We start from the raw sequence: 25,186 nt of genomic DNA, 5'->3' as shown, positions 1-25,186 counted from the left end.
AAATAGAGCAAATGCAAGTTGAGGGTGTTGAGTTGCAAATAATTATTCAGCAAAAACTCTGAGCTGGCATTCATTTTAGTTGCAACACATAGAACTTACATATATTTTGATGCTATACATTGATGTCCAAAAGATCACAGAAGATTCTCTCAGGCAAATTGAATTTATGGTGTTTCTTAATTTATTTAATTAAATAACATTTTCCATTTTACAGTCCAGCAAGTGCTGTGAGTACCAGTGTGTACACAATCTGTACATTCAGAAATGATTCCAATCCTCAGGAAGTTAATAGAGTTACTGCTTACCACGAGATCAGGGACAACACAAATGGAATTTCCACCCTGGGAGCATATTCACTGGATAGCAACAGTCTCTACGTGAATGGTATTTATCATTTAAAGATCTTTTCTTTCATGTTGAATGTGTTTCTGTGATCAATTTGAGAAAGTGTAACTAAACTAATGTATCCTGTTGCACGAAGTGATGATGAATTTCCATCTGACTCATTTTACAGAAGACATATTTTGATTTTCAGGTTACCATGAAGAGGCTCCTTCAGCCCGTGAGTATGGTCCCTGTTTCTATTGTCTCTCATGATTTTCTTTATTGCAATAGAAAACCTTTATTCAATTCTATTTATAAATTGTCAAATACACACACATCATAGAGCTAGTTCACCATTATTTTCCAGTTGGATTGTACATCTAAATTCTTGGACTGAGAGTGTTTATGACTTAACTTCTGTAAATGATGTGTTATCCTTTCCCCTTCACATGAAGCATTTCTTGACAGGCTAATAAGACAGCTGTTTCTTGCTGTTAAAAGAAGCAACTAACAGTATCTGAAATTAGATACTGTTGGCCAAATTTAGACATAAGGGAATTTAGACATTGGGGAAATTAAATGGCTATTGGCCAGCCAATATTGGTGCCAGTGTGTTCACCAATAGCCATTTAATTTCCCCAATCAAATATTAATTGGCAGGAGTCGTGACTTCTACCTTTCACTCAGGAGGAAGTCCCAACTCAAGGAGCTTAGCATTCAATGTGATTGCTGACACCTCTCTAGCAGCACTAGAAGCTACAGTGAACAGGACTGGGACTGCAAGTAATCCTCAGGGTCTAAGTTCAGGGAACAGAATCAAACAAGTGTGCAGGAGGGGTTAAAGGCTTGCAGGGGATCAGTGTGATTTTGGGTGTGGGGATGTTGTTTGTGAAAAGATTAAGATGTGTGTTGTGGTATGCATACCTGTAAATCACATGTACAACTGAACTCATGAATCAAACATCATTAAGAGAAAAGAGACCATATATAATGAGTATGTGAGGAGAGAGGTGTCAGCCACCAGACAGCTGTAATTGCTAACCAATGTGTACAGATGCAAACAAAGGGCTGTTATAATTCGCAAGGAGTTGAAGAGCCTTACTTAGTGATAGGAGCAATGTAGCCGAAAATGTGTTGCTGGAAAAGCGCAGCAGGTCAGGCAGCATCCAAGGAGCAGGAGAATCGACGTTTCTGGCATGAGCCCTTCTTCATGAGCCATTCTTCCTCCTCCAGCATCTGCAGTCCTCACCTTCTCCCTCTCCTGCTCCTTGGATGCTGCCTGACCTGCTGCGCTTTTACAGCAACACGTTTTCGGCTATGATCTCCAGCATCTGCAGTCCTCGCTTTCTCATAGGAGCAATGTAGGCTCATGGATTGGGTATGCACAGACAGCCACGCCCTAAAGATATCTCCAGTTCGTATTCTCATGGTACATGTAAGAGTAATGCCTCAAGCCTCAAGAGAAAGGTTCATCCATAGCTTGTGGGAGGAGCCCTTGATGTTGAAACTGTTGTAGGAGACATACCCCATCCTTCCCACTCAAGGCCTGAGCAGAGTCACATCCCCCATTCCCCTAAATGTCTCCCGTCTTCTTGGAAATTTGGCTGTAAATGGGCTATAAGCAATGATGAATCCAGTTGGGGCCAGGATGGATAGGCTGACCAATGGCACTCACCTGTCCCATGGAAAACTATGGCAAGGTGGATTAGTAAGGCCAATTTAGAGATTCCTCCTCTCCCTCTACCTCTCTGCATACCCACCAAGAAGGCAAATGAAATATTCTGCAATCCAAATCGGTAAGAAAAGTTGAGAGCCGTTTCCACACAGAGAAGCAATCAGTTGCAAATGCAATGGTTAAGACAGCTTCTGTACCAAGCACATAGGCGTTCTTTGTGAAAGGGTGAAAAACTCTCCATCCTGCCTCAAAGGTCTCTAACAATGACATGAAATATTCTGATGTAGTGTCCAAATTCTTGACTTATTTTACCTTCAATGTGGAATAGAAATGATAGAGTTGCAAAGGATTTTTTAGCGCTCAGCGTAATGATTACTTAATCTTCCTTAACAGCACCATTTGTGACCACAACTCCAAACCTGCAACCACAGTCTTTTGATTTTAATGTGACCTTCATTATTACTAACCTGGCTGCAACAGACAATCTAATATCATCCAATTCTGCACTACACAAATCTGCCTCAAATATTATTGCTTACCAGGTAAGTTGGCAATTTACCTGAAATTTACCTACTGTATCCAGGAACCTTTGTACCTAAGGTGGCGCATTTGAGTACACATGACAGTAAAGTTAATCAATTCAATTAAATTACCTATCCATACAAATATATGTTACCATTAATTATAGTATTTACCTTCTAATATTGGACTATTCCTTTTATTCCAGCTGAACAACCTGTTTAGAAACAGCAATATCAACAAAACATTCTCAAGTTGCGAAGTTCAATCGTTCAGGTAAGTAACATTAATAAAGAAAATTAACATCTGTTTCCAGTTTATTACTAATTTTAGTAATAAAAAATATTACAAAAATGGATGAATCATTTTGACATTAATCAGATTACTGATTGCTGTTTCAGTGCTCTAACCAGTAGATGTCTGATCATCTTTGATATATTTACGAATGATAAATGGTTTGATTGTTGTGAGCAGTATTTGTCCTACATTATTGAAGATTATGTTGTGGAAAGGGCAGGGCTTCCCAAGTCCCAAGTGGGGTCATGAACTGAACCTCTGAACGAGGTTTAGCATCTATGCTTCTTCTCCAATTGAGCCTTGCTCTCACAGACTTTCCCCTGTCCTAACTCAATGCTATCACCAGTCTAACTGCTCCCCCCAACCCCTCCTACTTTCATCACTCTTATTGGAGGATTTCAACAATCTTCAAACTTCAGAATGGGTCACTGTTGGAAAATATTTGGCAAGCGCTGGAAAAGGGGTTTGCAGAGTGGCACAACAATCCAGAAATCTATCCAACAAAGATGCTGCCACAGAAAATGGGCAGTGGCTTCATGAAACATGAATATCCTGCAATCCCATGAAGGTAGTCTCTCCAACTGTATCTTTTTTACCTGGCCTTCCCAAACATATGCCATTCATACCTGAAGGGCACAATCAACAATGGAGCCTTCAAAGCCCACTGTTTGAGGCTATGCTCCAAAGCCATCTGCAGTCTCACCCATTGAACATCATTAGCCTGCACTCTCACTAAAAGGCTCAGAGAGTAGGCAGCCAGGATTATGGGACATAATAGGACAAACATTCAATTCCTTTCAAAGATACTAATTTTCTGGTGCTCAAATTATGAACAGAAAGATACTCAGCAACTGGAACTGCAGAGCAAAGTGCAAACTCAGAATCCTGAGGTGCAAAGAGATATTTAGAAAGATTCTGAGCTGGCACTCATTTTAATTGGAACAAATTCAAACTTAGCTCTCAATATCATAAACTGATGCCCACAAGAGCACTGAAACATCAATTCACCAACCTTATTTTATCACAATATTTCTTAATGTAGTTTAATAACTTTGTATTTTACAGTCCAGCGAATGCTGCCAGCACCAGCGTGTACACAATCTGCACATTCACAAATGATTCAAATCCTCAGGAGGTTAATAAAGTTACTGCATACCATGAGATCAGGGACAATACAAAGGTCATTTCCACTTTGGGAGCATATTCACTGGATAGCAACAGCCTCTATGTGAATGGTATTTAGCATTTAAACACCTTTCATTTTATCAATTTGAATGATTTTCTTCTGAATGATTTGGGGAATTTAACCCAAACTAATAGATTTTATTGCACTAACTGGTGATGAATGTCCATCCGACTCATTTTATAGAAGAAACTTCTTTGATTTTTCAGGTTACCATGAAGAGGTTCCTTCAGCCCGTGAGTGTGGTTCCTGTTTCTATAGTTTCTTAATACTTCGTATAATTGTTGTGGGAAATAATAAAATCAACCTATACTAATCTCAGTTCATCAATTGACAAACACATGCTCCTCATTGAGATTACAATGTTTCCCATTTCAACTATTATTTTCTGGTTTGATCACTTTGATAATTGCTTGAATCCAGAACATTTATGACAAGGAGACTTTGTGAGTGCTGTCCTCCTCTCCCAACAGCCTGTTAACTTACCTGCATGTAACATGTAACAAAAATCAAGCACTACTTAAATTAGACCAGTTGCCCAAATATAGATATAAGCATGAAACTCTGGCCAGGAATTTTAGGATGATGGGATTTCCTTTCTTGCTTGCTGAATACTTCCTGTTGAATGTATTGCTATCATTGCTGGCTGCCTGCGCCATTCAGTGATTGAATGAACTGGGGATGGGATGTCTGCCACTTACTGCCAAGCCCTAGAGTGATGCTAGCCAGTCTGGTTGGTTGGCAACTCCCTAGATCAAGCAGTATCCTATATTGTAGTGGACAAGACAGCAAGTCGCCCTCAGACTAAAGTCCTAGGAGTAGTACAAGGCAAATGTGGGGATCTCAGTGTATGGATGGACAGTGGGAGTAAGAATTGGTGGACAGACTTCGTGGGGTGAGGTGAAAGGAGCTGGTTACTGCTGGAGAGGACAAGCTTGACGCTACCATCCATATATAACATCTGGACCATCCATATATAACATCTGGGAAAGCAGTTGGTGATGAGCCTTCCATTGCTATCCAAGGTGTGTGCAGGATCACTTTCCAGGATTCTTCCTTGAACCTGAATGCCTCTTTGTTTGCTTGAAATTTAGGCAGGGCAGAAAATGGTCTTTCATTAATAGGCACTTAAGGAACTCACTGGAAAGGGTGAGCAGGCTGGGGTGTATGCCTCGCCTGTGACACCACAACATTATGGGAAGACTGGGGAGAGTAGATTGGTACTTGTGTAGTCAGTTCTATCACCTGCTGATGATAGAATGTAAAATGTTGCACTCCAAGGCTGTAACAAAATTCAGGGAATTTCTACAAAGAGAAGCAATTAGCCACTTGGTTATTGATTTGTGTCCCAAATTCATGGGACAGAAATAGGTATTCCTTGTCAAAAGGAGACAATAATAGCCAAGACACTATACTTTAAAAACCTTGATCGGCATTCTAAAATAGTCTGATGTGGTTTCTATATTCTTGATTTGTTTTCCCTTTATCTGGAACAGAATGCAATTATGGGCTTTTTTCAATCTCAATTTAATGCTTATCTATTCTTTTCTTAACAGCACCATTTGTGGCCACAACTCCAAACCTGCAAACAGCTCCTTTTGAATTTAATGTGACCTTCGTTATTACGAACTTGGTCCCGACCACAAATCTAATATCTTCCAATTCTGCATTGCACAAATCTGCATCAAATATTATTGCTTACCAGGTCAGTTAACAATCTGCTTATCAATACTGATGTATAATTTCATTAGATACAAAATCTCCCCTAATACACTGATGTTCCTTTCCCTCTCAGTTGGACAACCTGTTTACAAACAGTAATATCAACAAAACATTCTCAAGTTGCAGAGTTCAATCGTTCCGGTAAGGAATTTAAAAATTAATTTAAAAAAGTCTATTCCAACATTTAAAATTAATAATACAAATATGACTAAAATATCTTGGTATTATTCGGCATCCTGCTTTTCTTTTCAGTGCTCAGATCAGTAATGTTTGAGTTCTGATAATTTGTTGATTTAACACATACACTTACTGAAATGTTTAGAGGGCTGTGAGCAATATTTATCCTATTTATCTAAGGATTGCAATGTGCAAAGGGACATTCAGTGTCAGAACAGTTCAGCAACTGATCCTCAGACAGACTGCCTCCCTCGAAAATGGGCATTGATGGAGCATGAATGTGCTGCACACTCAGGACAACCTGTACCCTCCAAGATTGACCACTTCACCAGCTCTTTCCCTGCTCTCTGGCGACAAGCTAGCCAACTCTATCTCCCGAAATCTATATCCTCCAAAGTCATCTGAGGTCTCCTCCACCGAATGTCAGTAGCCTTCCACTTTCAACAGTAAGCACCTAAGGCAAGCAGGCAGAATTATGGCACATAGTAAATCAAACCTTTCAAATCCTTCAAAAGATATTCAGATGACTTATCTGATCTGTGAAATATCAACTGGAGGATACGCAGTAATTATATCTCCTGCACAACCAAATTGGAAAGAGTTATTCAGTAAAGATTCTCATTCACTCCAGCTGTAATACTTTGAGGCTTATTTCAAACAATTGATGCTCTTATTAGCACAGAGGCTTCTTTCTCTAACCTCATTTTGTGGTGATGTTTCCTAATTAATTTTGTTTATTAACATTGTATTTTACAGTCCAGCAAATGCTGCCAGTACCAGTGTGTATACAATTTGCACATTTAGTAATGATTCCAATCCTCAGGAGGTTAATAGAGTTATTGCGTACCATGAGATCAGGGACAACACAAAGGACATTTCCACCTTGGGAGCATATTCACTGGATAGTAACAGCCTCTATGTGAATGGTATTTATTATTTTTAAGATTTTCTTTCTATCATAGTGAACATGTTAGTGTGATCAAATTGGGGAAATTTCAACTGATCTAACGTATCTTATTTCACTAATTGATAATAAATTTCCACTTGACTCATTTAATAATAGACATATTTTTGGGTTTCTTAGGTTACCATGAAGCAGCTCCTTCAGCCCGTGAGTGTGATTTCTGTTTCTATATTTTCCTAAGACTTCCTTTTATTGCTGTGGGGAATAACAAAATAATTCTACATTAATAAATTGTAAAACACATGCACATCAATGGGGAGGAGGGGATGTTTCGCAATGATTCACTATTTTACAGTTTGCTCATCCATGTAAATTCTCAAATTGGAATATTTATGTCTTAACAAAGATTTTATATGCTCTATGTTACCCTCTTCCCCTCACAGACAAGTAAAAGAGATAATAGGAACATATAAGGACAAGCTATCAGTAATTGAAATCTGACCTGCCACCCAAAGTTGAACCTAAGCACTAGATTGCACCCAGGAATTTTTGAATGGTGGGATGTTCCTTCCTTCTATCTGAAGTATCAGTGGCAAACATATCACAGCCAATACTAACCAGACCTAGTGGTGAGCCACCTCACTTTCTGACCTTTCCCCATCACTGAAATACTCCTGCCAGCCCAATAATTTAGTTTGGATGGGAAACGATCAATAACCAATCATTAATGGATAATTTCAGAGCCTCAAAGGGAGCAAGGAAAGGGCAGATCATCCTGTATTCCTCAACTGAATCCTGCAATAAAATCCAGGTGGTTGACTCCAGGGTAAAGACATCTGAAGAATTTTGCTGGCTACCCAGTTCCCTTGCACACCTTTCAATAGAGGAGCAGAAATTCTGCCTTCCAAGGTTGTAACATAAAAAGGAGAAGTTTTTATGTGAAGGAGCAATCAGTTATATTGTCACTGGTTAGGGGAGTTTCATTGCCAATCACATTTATGAGAGTAAAAGGTTCTCTTTGCTAAAGGAAGACAAACTTTTCTATCCCATCCTGTCTCAAAAGACTCTGACAACAGCATAAAATATTCTAATGAGGTTTCTATATGCTCGGTTTATTTAAACTTCATTCTGGAATAGAAATGTTACAGTTAAGAAATTCTTTTATTCTCAGTTTAATAACTATCTTTTTTTTTTCTGAACAGCACCATTTATGACCACAACACCAAATGTGCAATCACAATCTTTTGATTTTAATGTGACTTTCACTATTACTAACTTGGTTCCAACAACAAATTTAATATCATCCAATTCTGCACTGCATAAATCAGCCTCAAATATTATTGCTTACCAGGTAAGTTTGTAATTTACTTATCTATACAAATGTATATTGACATTAATTACAGAATTTGGTCTCTAATATTGTGGCTATTCCTTTCCTTCAAGTTGAACAAACTGTTTACAAACAGCAACATCAATAAAACATTCTCAAGTTGCAAAGTTCAATCGTTCAGGTAAGTAATGTTGACAATAAACTATATCAGTATCTGTTTCAAGTTCATCAGGAGTACAAAAATGGTTAAAATCTCTTGCTATCTTTCAGAATTCTGCTTGTTTTCTCAGTGTTAAAACATTAATATTAGATCTGTTCATTAAATTGATATAGTTTAGATAATTGGGAATATTATGTTTCAGAACTGCAATGTACAAATGTGTTTTAATAGTGTCACTATAATCTAGCAATTTGTCCTCCAACAGTTTGTTTAAATGTCTGTTTAGACAATGAGTAATGATTCCAAAGATCATGACATTCCACTTTCAGGAAGATAGCTTGTGCCCCCCATGGCTTGCTACTCTCATGCCCTCCCTGCCCTCTGCCTGCCAATTAGCTCAGCCACAGGTCTGCCCTCCAGGTCAGGCAGGTGAAACCTACATGCAAGCCTTCTAGCTCCACTAATTGAGACTGAAATCCAAGGCCCTCAATAAACTCCTCCGTTAAACACTTTAAACAGCAAGTCCTGAGTGCAAGTAGCCAGCATTTTGCAGCATAATAAGCCAAACTTTTCAACCCTGTTCAAATTTACTTCTCTGATAAACAAATTATCAAGTGAAGGATACTCAGTGTCTGCAATCCTGCAGAAATAAATGCAAACTCAGTCCTCAAGTGTAAAAAATCATTCAGCAAAGATTCTCGGCTGACATTTACTTTAGTTCTAACAAATTGACATTTAGTTGCAACATTATAATACTATACCATAGAATATACCATAATAGTGCAGAAGCTTCTGCCTACCAACCTGATTTGTTGCAATGTTTCCTAATTTATTTAACAACTTTGTTTTTTACAGTCCAGCAAATGATGCCAGCACCAGTGTGTACACAATCTGCACATTCACAAATGATTCAAATCCTCAAGAGGTTAATAAAGTTACTGCGTACCATGAGATCAGGGACAACACAAAGGCCATTTCCACCTTGGGAGCATATTCACTGGATAGCAACAGCCTCTATGTGAATGGTATTTAGCATTTAAAGATATTTTACCTAATCACATGGAACAATCTTTTGTGAATAATTTGGTGAAAATTTAAGCAAAACTATTGCATCTCATTACACTAATTGATGATGAATTTTCATCTGATTGATTTTATAGAAGACATGCTTTTGATTTTTCAGGTTACCATGAAGTAGCTCCTTCAGCCCGTAAGTATGGTTCCTGTTTCTGTTGTTTCTTAAGACTTCCTTGTGCGACAAAACAAAATAATTCGTTATTAAACTCTGTTCATCGTTTGGCGGACATGCACACTGCACTGTTGATGATACCCATTTACAACTGATTCCCCATTACTTTCCAGTTTGTTTATTCAGATAAATTGTCAAATGAAATGCTTAAGTTTAATAGAAATTTTGCATGTGCTTTTATTATATCTCTGCAGTCCTTAATGATTAACCAGCTGATAACATAGTTGTGAGCAACATTTAAGGAGAAGCTACCAGCAACTGAAATTATCTCAGACTTAGCACAAGACTCCAGATATTTTACAGACTCAACAAATTCAGGAGAACTTTCTATTTCAATTTGCAATCAGTTATGTGACCAATGATTCGAGCAAATTTTCTCCCAATACCACATGTAGATATGTATAGGTACCAGAGAGCTTGGGTTTAAGGTAAGTGGGGAGAGATATCAAAGGGTCCAGCGGGGCAATTTTTTCATACAGAGGGTGGCGAGTGTCTGGAACAAGCTGCCACAGATAGCTGTGAAAGCAAGTTCAATTTCATTATTTAAGAAACATTTAGATAGGTACATGGATGGGATAGTTATGGAGGCATGTGGACCAAACACAGGCAAATGGGACTAGTTTAATTGTGAAAATGGGGCTTGCATAGGCAAGTTGAGCTGAAGAGCTATCGACCTCCTTGACTGTATGAGGTACTCTTTGAAAAAGACAAACTCTACCATCAGTTCTCAATTGTAGCCTCATGTTCTTATATTCATTTCTTTATTTTTGATTTATTTTCATCTCTGGAGTGCAAATGGTGCAATTGGGAAGATTTATTTTCATTCTCAGTTAACGTTTATTTACTTTTTTCTTAACAGCACCATCTGTGGCCACAACTCCAAATCTGCAAACAAAGCCTTTCGATTTTAATGTGACCTTCATTATTACTAACCTGGTTCCAACAGCAAATCTAATATCGTCCAATTCTGCTTTGTATAAGTCTGCCTCAAATATTATTGCTTACCAGGTCAGTAAACAATGTCATTATTAATATGAATACATACTTACATTAGTTATAGAATTTTTTCCTCTAATACTGTGTCTATTCCCTTTCTTCAAGTTGAACAACCTGTTTATAAACAGCAACGTCAACAAAACATTTTCAAGCTGCAGAGTTCAATCGTTCAGGTAAGGAAAGTTCATACGAAATCCAATACTAGTTTCAACAATGTTTCTAATTTTGTAAAAAAAGTATTCTAATAATGTTTAAAATTATAAACCTTCTTCAGGATTCAAGCTGTTGTTTCAAGACTCAGATTATTCTGCTTACTAATATAGTTGCTGCTTTAGCCAAAAGGGATTTCTTGTAGCTCACCAAATAGTTGATCTTATTTTGGTGTGAGAACTAGAGTCCCTGTCATGTAGACAAGAAAATGTCTCAGCTGGCCAAACTCTTCCATTCTCTTCATCTTACAGGACAAACTAGGAGAAAGTGAGGACTGCAGATGATGGAGATCAGAATCAAAAAATGTGGTGCTGGAAAAGCACAGCTGGTCAGGCAGCATCTGAGGAGCAGGAGAGTTGATGTTTTGAGAATAAGCTCTTAATTAGGAATGTGGGCAAGCTATCAATTAGATAACGGTCAGCAATCAAGAGGAGGCAATAGCGTAGTGGTAGTATCACTAGATTGTTGATCCAGAGACCTAGGTAATGTTCTGGAGACCTGTATTCAAATCCTGCTGTGGCAGATTGAGGAATTTTAATTCCCCAAAAATTGGGGGTGGCACGGTGGCTCAGTGGTTAGCACTGCTGACTCACAGCACCAAGGTCCCAGGTTTGACTCCAACATCGGGTGACTGTCTGTGTGAAGTTTGCACATTCTCCCCGTGTCTGCGTGGGTTTCCTCCGGGTGCTCCGGTTTCCTCCCACAGTCCAAAGATGTGCAGGTCAGGTGAATTGGCCATGCTAAATTGTCCATAGTGTGAGGAGAATTAGTTAGAGTGAAATGGGCCTTTGGAGGGTCAGTGGGGACTTGTTGGGCCGAAGGGCCTGTTTCCACGCTGTAGGGAATCTAATCTAATCTAAAGAAATCTGGAATTAAGAGTCTTATGATGACCATGAAATTGTTGTCAACAGAACTCATCTGATTCACAGATGTCCTTTAGAAAAAGAAGTCTATCACCTTTACATGGTCTGGTCTGCATGTGGCTTCAGACCCACAATAATGTGGTTGACTCTTAATTGCCCTCTGGATAATTATGGGCAATAAATGCTGAGCTGGCCAGCAATGGCCACATCCTGTGAACGAATAAAGACAAATAAATCTGTTGCTTTCTGTGAAGAACATTGCAAACTTGAGGTGGGAGATATTCTTCAGTAAGAATTTTCAGTTGGCATTGATACGAGCTACAATTTTGGCCCCAGTCCTCAATGTTGTACATTGATACCTGTAGCTCATGTAGGCTTGTGTCTGCCAACCTGACTTTGAAGCAGAGCAGACATTCATCACAGAAAATGTCACAAAATAGTTGGTATCGAATCAACAACTCATTATTTATAGCACTTGAAATTTAATTCCACAGACTGTAATAATCCTAAATATCAGACATTAAGTACAATGAGTAGTCAATCTAATAATGTTCACTTGGCACTATTACCTAAGACAAATTTCTACCCAACGTTTTCTCACTCATTTAATTAACTATCTGTTTGTCTTACAGTCGAACAAATGTTGGTAGCACCAGTGTGCATGCAAACTGCACATTCAAAAATGATTCTAATCCTCAGGAAGTGAATAGAATTACAGTGTACCATGAGATCAGGGACAATACAAAGGAAATTTCCACCTTGGGAGCATATTCACTCGATACCAACAGCCTCTACGTGAATGGTACTTAGCATTTAAAAGAAATGTTCTGTTCTGTTACATTTAAGTCGATTTGAATATTTTACTCCAAATGAATCAGAGAGATTTCAAGCAATCACATTAATTTTTAGTCTGCTCATTCATAATGCACTTCAACCTGGTTCACTTGATAGAAAACATGCGTTTTTGGTTTTTCAGGTTACCATGAATCAGCTCGTTTAATCAGTGAGTATTATTTTCATTACAATCATAGCACTCACCTTATTATTTGTTCAGAATAGGCCAACTTTTGATGAAATATCCAACAGTTTAGTAATCAGGCACTAATGCAGTCCTGGAAGTCAAGATTTGAAATCAAGAGTTGGGAGTTGAACGATCCAATCCAGGACATTAAAAAAAACTGTGTTCTTTGCACCCAGTGATAGTGAGGCAGAAGAGACTGGACATGCCTTTCATTTGTTCCCATTGTCTGAATCCAGTACATGCACCTTGGTTGCACTGATGTCATCTCTACCAGAAAATCCTAAGGTGGTATTCGATATTGGGCAAAATGCCTCTTTGACTGACTGTGTTTAACACACAACCAGATTGAGCACACATACCAGTTTAAGTGTAGCGGAGATCTGGCTTTGTGCTATTTTAAGTTGTTTAACAGGTGATTCCTTGATATGTCACCCAGTTTGAACAGGCTAGAGAGATTCTATACACCAGAACAGTTTTGGATACTTGCAAACTGAGGTTCTTGGAGCTTAATACAATCTATGAAGAAGCTATATTTATTTACTGACTGGATGGAATGACTGTCTTTCCAGATGTTTTTCACTGCCAGTCATTAAAAAGTGATCCTACTTTTTCGATGATTTGATAAAACCAGGAATGAACAATTATGCCACTTTTATAGTGCTCCTTTTAAAATCACAGGGTGGAGACTGACCCTCCCTGAAGGTGGCTAGAGAATATATAATTGGGCTCTGGACAGATTCCTGCCCCCTTCTCAACACCTTACCATTAAGATTTTGATGTGAAGATGGGACCTTCTTGGCCTATCATCCATTAAGGCCCTTTTGTGGTGTATCAATGGTCAGCACCAAATATGCCTGCTTCCATAATGAATCCCAGAAGGGAACATTGCAGCTGCAGTTCTTTCACTCCAAAAGGAAATACTTCTATCGTTGCATATGTTTCTATGTTTGCCTATGAGGATACTGGTATATATGGTTGCATATACCAAAATAAATAAAGATATGTTATTCACAAAAAATAAACAACCAACAAGGTGTCCAAATTTAAAATAAAACAAAAATCCATGTTTTAACTTGAATATAAATGTATTCCAGAAAGTAGCCTTTTCTCACATTATCCAATGGAACAGATGGATTAAATACAATCAGATTTGTAATACTATAGCATTTGGCAAGGCAATGCTACAGGCCAGAGTTTAACTGAGAAGTGCTGATCTCAGAATCAGAACTTTTTAATTTATATATAAGTAGTAAAGTTAGGAAATATTTTGTTATAGATTATTGTATTGCCTGTATAATTATTTAGTCTTTCCTTATAGCGGAAGCACCTGTTGTGGTAGTGACGCTACAACCAAATAAAGGGACAAAACGCAATGACTTTAATGTCACTTTCACAATAAAAAACCAGGAATTTGGATCAGAATTACAAAATATCAATTCTGCTGAATATACAACTACATCAAGAAATGTTATTAGTTTGGTAAGTTGACACTGGAATTTTGTTTAATTGATTGATATAAATCAGAATGCTTTGATGATGTGTTTCTCTGTCCCAAACCAATTCCTTTGCATATTTTTGTTCACAGCTTGACAATTTGTACAAAAGCAGTAAGATAAATGAAACATTCACGAATTGTGAACTTGTATCTTTCAGGTAAGATCTGTTGAATGTTCAGTGTCTTCATAGGATGTTTCTTTTGAGAACTATGAAAGCTTTAATAAGATCTTAAAATATTTAATTGGAGAACTTAAAAATTCTGGAAGCAGTAAGGAGGATATTATCTGGAGAAAGAACAAATAAGATAACCATTAAGATGAGGGCTTGTTGTCACAAATGTAAGAATATACAGATAAACTGCATTTGAGAAATATAGAAGCATACATACGTGGAAAATAAAACAGATATGAACATGCTAACAGGAAAACAAAATATGGTTTAATCACTGAAACGTCATTAGCATGAGACAGTAGGAGGCTCAATGGAAGAAACAAGAGAAACACAGGATGTTTCACGGTACAAGAAACATGGTACAAGTGCTGGAGTACTGTAAGATGCACAATAGAAAGGTAAAGTGTTTTTACATTTGCATGGAGCATCGTTAGAACATTAAGCTACAGAAACATCAGTGGAAGTAGGAGAGATATCTAAGTTATGTGGGACAGAAATCTAGGAGGGACATTCCTCAGGGTGGAGGTGTTCAGCAACAAAATTGCCTCAAATTAAAATCTTGTCTTTGGTTTACTAAATTATTTATAAAAATACAGGTACTATAATTTAGAAAATTAATTTTGGTCATTTGCACATCCACAAGAATCCACTCCTTCTATCACTGATATTTAGTAACAGCAGTGTGTACGACCTACAAGAAACTCGCAAAGATCTTTAGACACATTTTCCAAGCCACAACCACTTCCATCTAGAAGGAAACGGATAGCAGATACATGGGAACACCACCATTGCAAATTCCCCTCCAAAATCACTCACCACTCTGACTTGGAAATATATCACTATTCCTTCCACAGTCACTGGGTCAAAATCCTGAATTCCCTCCCAAATAGCAAGTGGACTCAGCAGTTCAAGAAGACAGCTCACCACAACCTTCTCAAAGGCAACTAGGGATGGACAATAAATGCTGTCCAGTCAACAACATCCTTCAAGTGAATAAAAATAAATTGCCTTTCACTATCAGATGATTGTATAAATCATACTCATGCTAACTCTGCCACGGAATCTTCAAAATAAATCATTTTGGTGAAAAACAATGTCTGTCTACCACTCATTTTCCTCAGCAATAAATCTTCCTGCCAAATGCATCATATGTAGCCATTGGCAATGTAAGATAATAGAAACAGGAGTAGGCAACTCAGCCCCTCAAGCCTGCTCCACCATTCAGTAAGATCATGGCTAATTTGTGACTTGAGTCCCTATGCCTATCTTGGGTCCATATCCCTTGATACCCTTGCTTAATAAAATATTTGTCTATCATATTTAAACTTCACAATTGAACTAGCATCGACTGCTATTTGAGAAAGAGAGTTCCAAACCTCCACTACTTTTTGAGTATAGAAATGCTTTCTAACATCTCTCTGGAATGGCCTGCCCTAATTCCTGGACTATGTCCCTTGGTTCTAGATCTTCAACCAGGAGTAATAGTTTACCATTATCCACCCGGTCTTTCCCTGTTCCCTGAAGACCTTGATGAGATCACTGCTTAACCTTCCAAATTCTTAAAGAATACAGGCTTAATTTGATGAATCTATCCTAATCAGTTAACCCCTGAAGATCAAGTATCATCCTTGTAAACCTGCATTGAGTGTTGTATAGGACAAAAACATCCTTCCTAAGATGGGGTTGTGGTGCCCAGGTCTGCTTGCAATACTTTAAGTGGGTCTAACTCGGGTTTTGTATCATTGCAGCATAACGTATGCAGGCCTTCCCTCCAGGTCCTTCGTTTTAATCTAATGAAGAATATAAGTTTTGAATATCTTTGAAGTATGGTAATGACACTCATACCCAACACTATGCAGCTGATCCTGGCAGAATCTGCCAGCTGTGGGGCACATGGGCTGAGCCTCAATGCCAAATGATGTCATTTGTGTCTGTAGAAAGCAGGGTCACTGGTAGAGAGAATGGGGTGGCTACCAAGAAAACAGCTGAATTTGGTCCAGATGGTCATCTTTCTGGGGTTGCTTTACAAACTTAATAAGATAATACCGGGTGAAACTTGTGTGCTAAGCTGATGGTACCTCAGGTAATAAATGAAGGCCAAGGAACTGGAACATCTAAAGGACTAATTGTCCTTATTAACTACAGCATTCCTCTTCTTTGAAACTGACACAAGTAAGTCAACTGACGTAGCTGGTGGGGGTCAAGATTAGAGTGGTGCTGGCAAAGCACAGCAGGTCAGGCAGCGTCGAAGGAGCAGGAAAATCGACATTTTGGGCAAAAGCCCTTCATCAAGATGAAGGCATTCATTGCATTAAGGCAATTAGCTATTTTCCAAATGATTCTTATTTCTGAAAACTTTGCATTATCAGTACACATTAATATCTCAGTGCTAAAAAAGGCTGTGTTCGGAATGATTTTAACATTGTTTTTCCTTGAACAGTTCTGCAAATCAAGGCAATACTAAAGTTGAAGCACACTGTTCTTTTAAAAATAATCCCGCAGTTCCAGGAGTTGATAAAGTCACTGTTTATAATGAGTTCAGAGACAACACTGAAAAAATTACCACATTAGGAATATATGCACTGAACCAAGACAGCCTATATGTAGATGGTAAGCATTGTGTCTAATTAAATGATTTTCCTTGTAAAATAAAACATATATTGCATTTTTTTCACAGCTTAAACTTAAAATTAATCACATTTGAAAGGTTTTCAGCAGTTATGAACCATGCAAACTCCAAAGGTGTCAGTATAGTAAAAGAAAAAAAACATTAGCAGCCATGCTTGCTGCTGATTTCGAATCATCCTCAAAGTTTGTACGGATTATCAAGATGCAGATCACAAGACCAGAGATAAAAGATGGTTCATTTTTCATTTAAAACAGAAAATAAATATAATTGTGAATCTTTTAATTGTCTTGAAACTAATACATTACAGGTGATACCCTTGCTGAAACCCTACATGAGAGATTTACATTTCACCTTTTAATTTTAGGTTATCACGAATTGGAACCAACTACAGCGCCGGCAATATTGCCACCTGAAGTCCGAGAAGGCGATTTGCCATTTGAGGTTAACTTCACCATAATAAACAGAAATTTCACTGAAGCACTTAACAACCTAAATTCCCCTGAATACCAAAGCATTGTTGCCAATGTTACCAAAATGGTAAGAATTATTTTCCAGTCATTCTATAAATTTAAACTTGAAGAAACCAAGTGCAAAATTATTTTCTAAGTGAACGTTTTCTTCATCTGTATTTAATAACTGTACTTTTGTTGACAAATATATAAACATTCAGTTTTTTCTGTTAGACTTATTGCACATTTCTTGAAAAGTTTGCAATGCAAAGTATATTTACTACTGTGTATACTTTGCAGCTTGAACAGTTGTATAAAAACAGTGCTTTAAAGGACAGCTACCGTATCTGTAAAGTTACAGGACTGAGGTAAGGGGATTTACTTCGCCTATTAGGCATTGAGATAAAACAAAGAATTCATCTTTTAGATTGAACACATAACCAGCAAACTAAACAGAAACCAAATCTGACATGTGAACTGCTTACTAATACAATTTTTAAACTTGTATCTGGAATTAAATTCAAACATAGATATTAATAGATACTGACCAATTGCAGTTAAACAATTAATTTATGTACATATAGATTTATGGAGCTTAAGATGGTGTTCTGATTAACTGTGCCTTGTGAACAGTGTCACAAGGGATGTAACAAACAGAAAATTTAGCCACAGAAAGTGTCCTCAAGTATAAGTAGACATTTGCAATATACATTGAATCACTGAATCTTTAATGATACTTTGGGATAAGTGTTGTTCCAATTACTCTACTCATTTAAGTTATAATTGACTGAAGTCATCATTCTTCCTGCCATTCTTACCAACAGAATTGGATCAGTGAAATGTACCTGCACATGTTACTTCGATCCTGCTGCTGAGAGTGAACCAGTGACAGCAGAACAAGTCAAAGCAGAGTTTGCCACTGGAACAAATGCAACAAACTTACTTGGAAATGTATACCAGCTGAGAAATACCAGCTTGGCAGTCGGTAAAGTATTGATTTTAAATGTATTTATTTCTAACAATTCTATTATTACATGTTAATCATTAATTAACAATATTGAGTTATTAATTCTGAAGAAAGTGGATAGTGGATTTTGTAAGGGAATCATTTAATAATATTGAAAAGGATTGTTTAGTTCGTGTCAAGTAGGCCACATCTCAAGTTTTGCTTCTATTAATAACTTATACATCTTATTACAGTGATGGTAATTATAACTTTTTTCATGTTGGCACATTTGTTCGCCTAGATTCTGGAAAAGCTTTCCAGTATTCCTTGGTAATATCAATTTGGTTTTAGCTTTCCAGGTTTGGGGTTTGAGGGGATTAGGAACAAATACCTGTTTGGTAAAATTAATTTTTGTTATCCAGCATGATTCCTGTAACACTTTGAATTGCAACTAATTTCCAAAGACATACATTTCCCATGCAAATTTGAGGTAAATTAACACCAAAATTAGCATCTGCAAAACAGGAAAAGTATAACCATATCCACTGAAAATGAGAAGTGTGAGAACATTTTCAGGAGGGAATGTGAGACTACTTGGGTTTCACACCTGGTGCAACTAGCCTCGAATTCACAAAGAAGCAGGTTTTCATTTAATAATTGAATGGCCCAGATTTTATGGTTGAAACAATAGTGATTCTATCAGTGCTCGACCACCGTTCCATTACGACAAATGTGCCATTAAATGCAAAAATGAGGAAATCTGAACTCTCTTCTTCGTTCAAAAGCTTCACAACAACAGTGAAATAAAACAAAGAACAATGGATACTGAAAATACTGAGTTCTTCAACAAGATACTGTTTCACTACAATAGCATCTTGTGAGCAACTCACCATTCAAATGTGTGCAGTATAAGAAATTCAGGTACTCATGTGAGTGACACCAACTAAATACACAAAAAAGTTAGATTTTAGTGCTTGATTAGTCTTGATTATTTACTGTCAATCACTATGACACCAAAAGTTGATTTAATTTACAAAAGTATCATTTCTTCAGAGTTGGTAATTGTATTGTCAAAAAAGTTATCCAAATTTACTTACATTTTTGTCCCTTTAATCTCTCATTATAATCCCATGTGTTTCATTTATTTATTTTGCTTTCTGCACAACTTTGCTATTAAATTGACAGCAATAACTTGTTCATCCAAATTCAGACATTGCAACTATAAAATTATTTCCTTTGCACCTAGTTAGTGCTACAAGTGGCTTTTTCCATTTGTAGCACACATGCAGATTTCTGGTAAAAGTTGCAGTAGACACCACTTTCATGAGTGACAGAGTTAACAGAGAGCCTCCCCCACTGGCTGGAGTCCTGCATCACACCTTTGGGGAAGACCTAAATGACACTTGGGTGAATGATGCTCAATTAAGGACCTCAACCTACCACCACTAATATTTATCCAAGGATTTTTCCTTCAAAATTAGTCGTCCCTTTTGCCATTTTAAAAAATTCAAAGCCTTTAAAAATGCAAAGAATGCCTCCAATTAAAGCGTCTGCCTTTCATCCTTAAGTGGAGATGAGCATGATGTCTGGCTTGTAGAAACATAGAATATAAGACCATAAGACCATAAGACATAGGAGTGGAAGTAAGGCCATTCGGCCCATCGAGTCCACTCCGCCATTCAATCATGGCTGATGCGCATTTCAGCTCCACTTGCCAGCACTCTCCCCGTAGCCCTTAATTCCTCTAGACAACAAGAACCTATCAATCTTGGCCTTGAAGACATTCAGCGTCCCGGCTTCCACTGCACTCCGTGGCAATGAATTCCACAGGCCCACCACTCTCTGGCTGAAGAAATGTCTCCGCATTTCCGTTCTGAAATGACCCCCTCTAAGTCTAAGGCTGTGTCCACGGGTCCTAGTCTCCTCGCCTAACAGAAACAATTTTCTAGCATCCACCTTTTCAAAGCCATGTATTATTTTGTACGTCTCTATTAGATCTCCCCTTAATCTTCTAAACTCCAACGAATACAATCCCAGTATCCTCAGCCGTTCCTCATATATAATATAGAAGCAGGAGTAGGCCATTTGGCCCGTCAAGTCTACTCCACCAGTCAGTAAGATTATGGCTGATTATTCAAGTCAGTTCCCGTTTTTTCCCCATACTCTTTGATCCCTTTGACCCGAAGAACCATATCTAACATTAAAGGTGTTGCTGTCAACTGTTTTATGTGGCAGAGAATTCCACAGGCTCACAACGCTTTGAATAAAGAAATTTCTCCTCACCTCAGTCGTAAATGGCTTACCCCATTTCCTCAAACTGTGATTCCCAGTTCTGGACTCCCCATCATCAGGAGCATCCTTTTTGTATTTAATCTGTTTGGCCAATCCAGGTGAGATCTTTGTTGAATATTTGCTTCTGACCCAGTGCAGTATCAGAACGTGCATTTGACTCCAATGTCAAGACTCTCAACCAATAATGGAAAATCATGTCATCTCTCTCTGGCTCCATTTCTTCTTAATGACAGTGGCCCCAGTTTAAGTGCAAGATTACACAATCACATCATGTAATTCTAAACTATTTAGGCTACTGAGCTAAAACTGCACACTAACTTAAATTATAATGCATCCCTGAAGATGGTTAGGGGAGCAAATTATAATTTGTATCATGGTTAATTGTTCCAAATTTACTTTGTGCAGAAGCTAAAGCACCAATCTTCAGTGGCAGGACAGAAATACCATATTGGGCAATCATATTGATCGTGTTGGGGATACTGCTCATCCTTTTCCTGCTCTTCCTCCTTTGTTTATTTGTAAGTATATGTAATTGTTCAATATTGTGCAAAGTTGAATGCTAGAAATGAGAATCATATAATAAAAAATAACTCACTGATTGTGAGGCCAACACCAGTAAGGAGACATGATATCTTAGATCATTGATTAATTCAGTGACAGGGATCAATTGTCTTCAAGATTCATTTGAATAGTGTATTCTGCATTTGAAATGGCAATGTTATCAGACTTCATTTAGAATGAAAAGAAAAACAATCCTGAAAACACCAAGCAGGACAAGCTGCATCTCTGGAGGGAAAGGACAGGTCAATATTGCAGGAAGAGTCTTCCCTTTCAGGGTGGGGGGGAGAGAAATAGGTGAATGATTTGATTTGATTTATTGTTATCACATGTACCTAAATACAGTGAAAAGTTTTGTTCTGCATGCAGTACAAGCAGATCATAACATACAAGAAAATACAGATCAAAGGATGTTTAGACAGAGCGAGGCATCCAAGTTTACGGCTGTACAGGAGGTACACAAAAACAAAATCAACATTAGACCTGAAATTAAAGTTGTCCATTCAGCAGTCTGATAACAGCCAAGAAGAAGCTGTTCCTGAACCTGTTGTAACATGTCGTTATCCATCTTGGATGCTCCAAATCCCAGAGAGGGGGTCCCAGGTGCCCCTAGAGCCACCTCGAGGAGTTTGCTTTCCCCCCTTGACCACCTATTGTTTAGTATAAGTTGCTTTTCTGAGGGCACCTCCATTTTGAGGGACCCTGAGGAGCTGACCAAATTTCAATGGGACCCACTGCTCCTGGTTGTCTACTGAGGTATCAGGGTTGCAGATCCTCTGGTTGGACCAGCAGAACCAGGAGCCTGCCTGTTATTCTGAATTGAAAACACACAGCTGGACCCACTGTCAGCAATCACAAGCTCAGTTCTATTTCTCATCCTGACTTGTGGATCCCAAAACCTGTGGTGAAATTTCAGCCCAAATATTTAGTGTCTCAGTACATTGTGATCAGCTCCAGTTCTATGTAGCACAATGGACAGCAAGATTCCTCTACTGGCTCCAATGCATGACAACCTCCTTTGAACATATTCTCAAATTTTGTTTTAGCCAGCAGATCCTTTTTTTCCCCATCTGGTGGCATCCAATCAACTGCCAGTCTTGCTATGCATCTATCTAGGAAATGAAATACATGTTCTGCCATTCTCAGTTGTATCTCTGTCAGAATGTCCTGTTGGAGTCTCTGACTAATCTGTGCAGCACTCCATTGGTGATATTGTCTGTCCAAGTGATACCCAAGATTTTGTCAAGGCAACACTGGTGGAAGTCATTCAACTTATTTGATATTTTTGCTGCTGTCTTCTGTGTCTTTGTAGCATAAATTGAATTTGGCATTACAATGAAAATACTGTAAAATAATCTTTCTTTATTAAAACAAACTGAAAAGAGAGCTGAGCTGTACTTAGTTGGTAAGAAGGGCAGTTCAGTGATATACATAGATAATATCACAGAATTTTATCTACAGAAGTTATATAATGTTCTCAAACAAATTATAACATCTGGTATTTTACTCATGGAACATTTTGATCTTTCAGATTACATTATGTTTGAAAAAGAAGTTTCATGGATCCTACAACATGATGCAAAATCCTATTGGAGTCTATTTTCCACATCAGAAATTCTACTGATCAATAACAAACATGCAAATTACTTACATATTTACCAATCATGCAGTACTGAAAAGAACATGATTACAGTTATGTAGTTACTATTTAATGTTGGATTCCAAATTGAGAATGCATGCTTATTACTGAAAGCTAAATTCTGCCTAAAAGCACGAAAAAAGATACATAATAAATTAGAAATAGTGATCATTATGAATATTGGGCAGAAATAATTATTTTAATCAGTTAAATATTTTAAGAAGAAATGAACAAAGTTATGATTAATAAACACAAGAAACATCTTCACCCAAATTATTGTAGAATTCAAAGATTTGTCTCTAATTGGTCAATCCTTTTGAACTGCTAATTAACTCAATATAAGCTGCCTTAATAATTAGGAAGTAATTGACGAAGGTGTTAAATATAGCACTGTCATCACTCAGTTCACTTTTCTTATTAGTCATATTCCAATGAAAGAATAAAAACTTCCAGATGTTTTATATTCATGAGGGATACATTCAAGATTCTATTTGGAGTATGACACATTCAAACTCCATTCATTCATTGAGGAATAGATAAATAAGACAATGTCAAAACTGACAAACAGCTGAGTCCATTTGAAGTAAATATTTGGGAGGCTGGAAAAACACAGCAAGCCAGGCAACTCCAGGAGGTGGAGAAGCCAATGGGGGGTTTTGGATATAACCCTTAGTCCTTTCCTTGTAAATCACTTTCAGTAATTTATTATCATAATTGGTTGTCTTCTGCATTATCTCAAATGTTATATTTATCTGTATTATATTCAATTCAACATCCACTATTGTTGTTGTGATCAAATAGTAATATTATATATTTGTAATAAATTATTTTAAATAATTTACATAACACGATAAAAGTATTTATTAAAATGTTATTTTTCTGGGAGCTGAACATTTACAGTGTAGTCTATTTTTGTAAGTCCTGGCACATAATGAAATCCAAGAATAAACAATGCTTTGTTATATTTCATTTTTTTTTGCTCATTTATAATTCAAATATTACAGAATATGACTGTTGGATTAGATTTAAAAGATTGTAAATGGAAAACATTGACTGAGAAACTAGGAATAATGCTAATGTCAATGCAACTGGTACAAACTTGAGTTAATTAAAACTAATCATTGTAATGTAATGAAGGTCAGATAAAGAGGTTTAAACATTTAAACAATACATGTCTCCTACTTAAATCCTAAGTAGAGCCATGACATCTGCAGTTATGCCAATAGGTTTTTAAACTATACATGCAGCTTCTTCTCAGATGAAGTTGAAACAAAATTGATCAGCCAGGGAGTTCCTTGTTAGGGACATCCATTAACAAGATAAATTATTTATGTAAGACCATAAACCGTTACAGCAGAAGTAGGTCATTTGGCCTATTGAGTCTGCTCCATGATTCAATGAGGTCATGGTTGATAATCCTCAACTCCACCTTCCTGCATTTTCCCCAAAACCCTTGACTCCCTTACTGATTGAAAACGCCTACCTCAGCCTTGAATATACTTGATTTGGAGATGCCAGTGTTGGACTGGGGAGTACAAAGTTAAATTAAAAATTACACAACATCAGGTTGTAGTCCAATACCTTTTCTTACTGAGAATGTAACTTTTTAAAAAAGTTTTGTGATTTACATATGAAAGAACTGAAACCAATGTAGTCATTCTAACAGATGAGAGACTTAACAAACAATCCGGGTCTTTTTCAATATATTTTCAGTTATATCACACTGTAAACTTTTGCGATAAATTCTGTGTCTTACAATCTTATACTCCAAACTACCTGATGAAGGAGCAGCGCTCCAAAAGATAGTGCTTCCAAATAAACCTGTTGGACTAGAACGTGGTGTTGTGTGATTTTTAACTTTGAATTTACTTAGTGACGTAACCTCCATAGCCCTCTGTGGTAAAGAATTACATTTGAAGAAGGAATAAGACTATGCTCCTCAGCCCTTTGAATTTGGTCCATTATTCAATTTTAACATTAACTCTACATTCCTGCACCTTCCTGATAATCTATCAACCTTGTGCTAATCTTAAATCTATCTACCTCTGCCTTAAAAAAATTAAAGATTCTGCATCCAATTCCACAGACTGACTACCTTTCAGACAAGAATTTCCATCTCATTTCTGTCCTGACTGGATGACCCCTTACTCTCAGATTATCTCCTCTAGTTCCAGACCCTCCCACTAAGGGAAACATGCTCACTGCATTTAACCTGTCAAGCAGACTGAAAACAGCATGGAGTACAGGGCTAAACTACTAAACATTTCCTCATAAGACATCCATCCATACCCAGGATCAACCTAAGGAACTTTCTCTGAAACTGCCTCCAATACAAAATATCTTTCTTTAGATAAGGGGGCTGAAACTGTTCACAG

The 25,186-nt window shown here is 37.5% G+C and overlaps 1 protein-coding gene across 1 annotated transcript in view; it reads left to right on the top strand.

Moving 5' to 3' along the window:
- The window catches only part of LOC140494637 (uncharacterized), a 90,928-nt gene extending 66,304 nt beyond the window's left edge, over positions 1 to 24,624 (top strand). The window contains exons 109-134 of the mRNA XM_072594035.1: positions 215 to 384; positions 536 to 562; positions 2,393 to 2,541; positions 2,727 to 2,794; positions 3,881 to 4,050; positions 4,208 to 4,234; positions 5,555 to 5,703; positions 5,794 to 5,861; positions 6,654 to 6,823; positions 6,982 to 7,008; positions 8,004 to 8,152; positions 8,245 to 8,312; positions 9,147 to 9,316; positions 9,475 to 9,501; positions 10,400 to 10,548; positions 10,642 to 10,709; positions 12,242 to 12,411; positions 12,586 to 12,612; positions 13,949 to 14,109; positions 14,216 to 14,283; positions 16,739 to 16,908; positions 17,292 to 17,464; positions 17,677 to 17,744; positions 18,201 to 18,361; positions 21,020 to 21,132; positions 22,704 to 24,624. Coding sequence (XP_072450136.1) covers positions 215 to 384; positions 536 to 562; positions 2,393 to 2,541; positions 2,727 to 2,794; positions 3,881 to 4,050; positions 4,208 to 4,234; positions 5,555 to 5,703; positions 5,794 to 5,861; positions 6,654 to 6,823; positions 6,982 to 7,008; positions 8,004 to 8,152; positions 8,245 to 8,312; positions 9,147 to 9,316; positions 9,475 to 9,501; positions 10,400 to 10,548; positions 10,642 to 10,709; positions 12,242 to 12,411; positions 12,586 to 12,612; positions 13,949 to 14,109; positions 14,216 to 14,283; positions 16,739 to 16,908; positions 17,292 to 17,464; positions 17,677 to 17,744; positions 18,201 to 18,361; positions 21,020 to 21,132; positions 22,704 to 22,796 — 2,860 coding nt within the window. The 3' untranslated portion in view covers positions 22,797 to 24,624. The remainder of the gene's footprint in view (positions 1 to 214; positions 385 to 535; positions 563 to 2,392; positions 2,542 to 2,726; positions 2,795 to 3,880; positions 4,051 to 4,207; positions 4,235 to 5,554; positions 5,704 to 5,793; positions 5,862 to 6,653; positions 6,824 to 6,981; positions 7,009 to 8,003; positions 8,153 to 8,244; positions 8,313 to 9,146; positions 9,317 to 9,474; positions 9,502 to 10,399; positions 10,549 to 10,641; positions 10,710 to 12,241; positions 12,412 to 12,585; positions 12,613 to 13,948; positions 14,110 to 14,215; positions 14,284 to 16,738; positions 16,909 to 17,291; positions 17,465 to 17,676; positions 17,745 to 18,200; positions 18,362 to 21,019; positions 21,133 to 22,703) is intronic.
- Positions 24,625 to 25,186: the final 562 nt, after the last annotated feature.

This window comes from Chiloscyllium punctatum, chromosome 24 (assembly GCF_047496795.1).
Source record: "Chiloscyllium punctatum isolate Juve2018m chromosome 24, sChiPun1.3, whole genome shotgun sequence".
Classification (NCBI taxonomy): Eukaryota; Metazoa; Chordata; class Chondrichthyes; order Orectolobiformes; family Hemiscylliidae; genus Chiloscyllium; species Chiloscyllium punctatum.
Note: the sequence above shows the minus strand (reverse complement) of the source record. Positions and strands in the feature narration are given on the sequence as shown.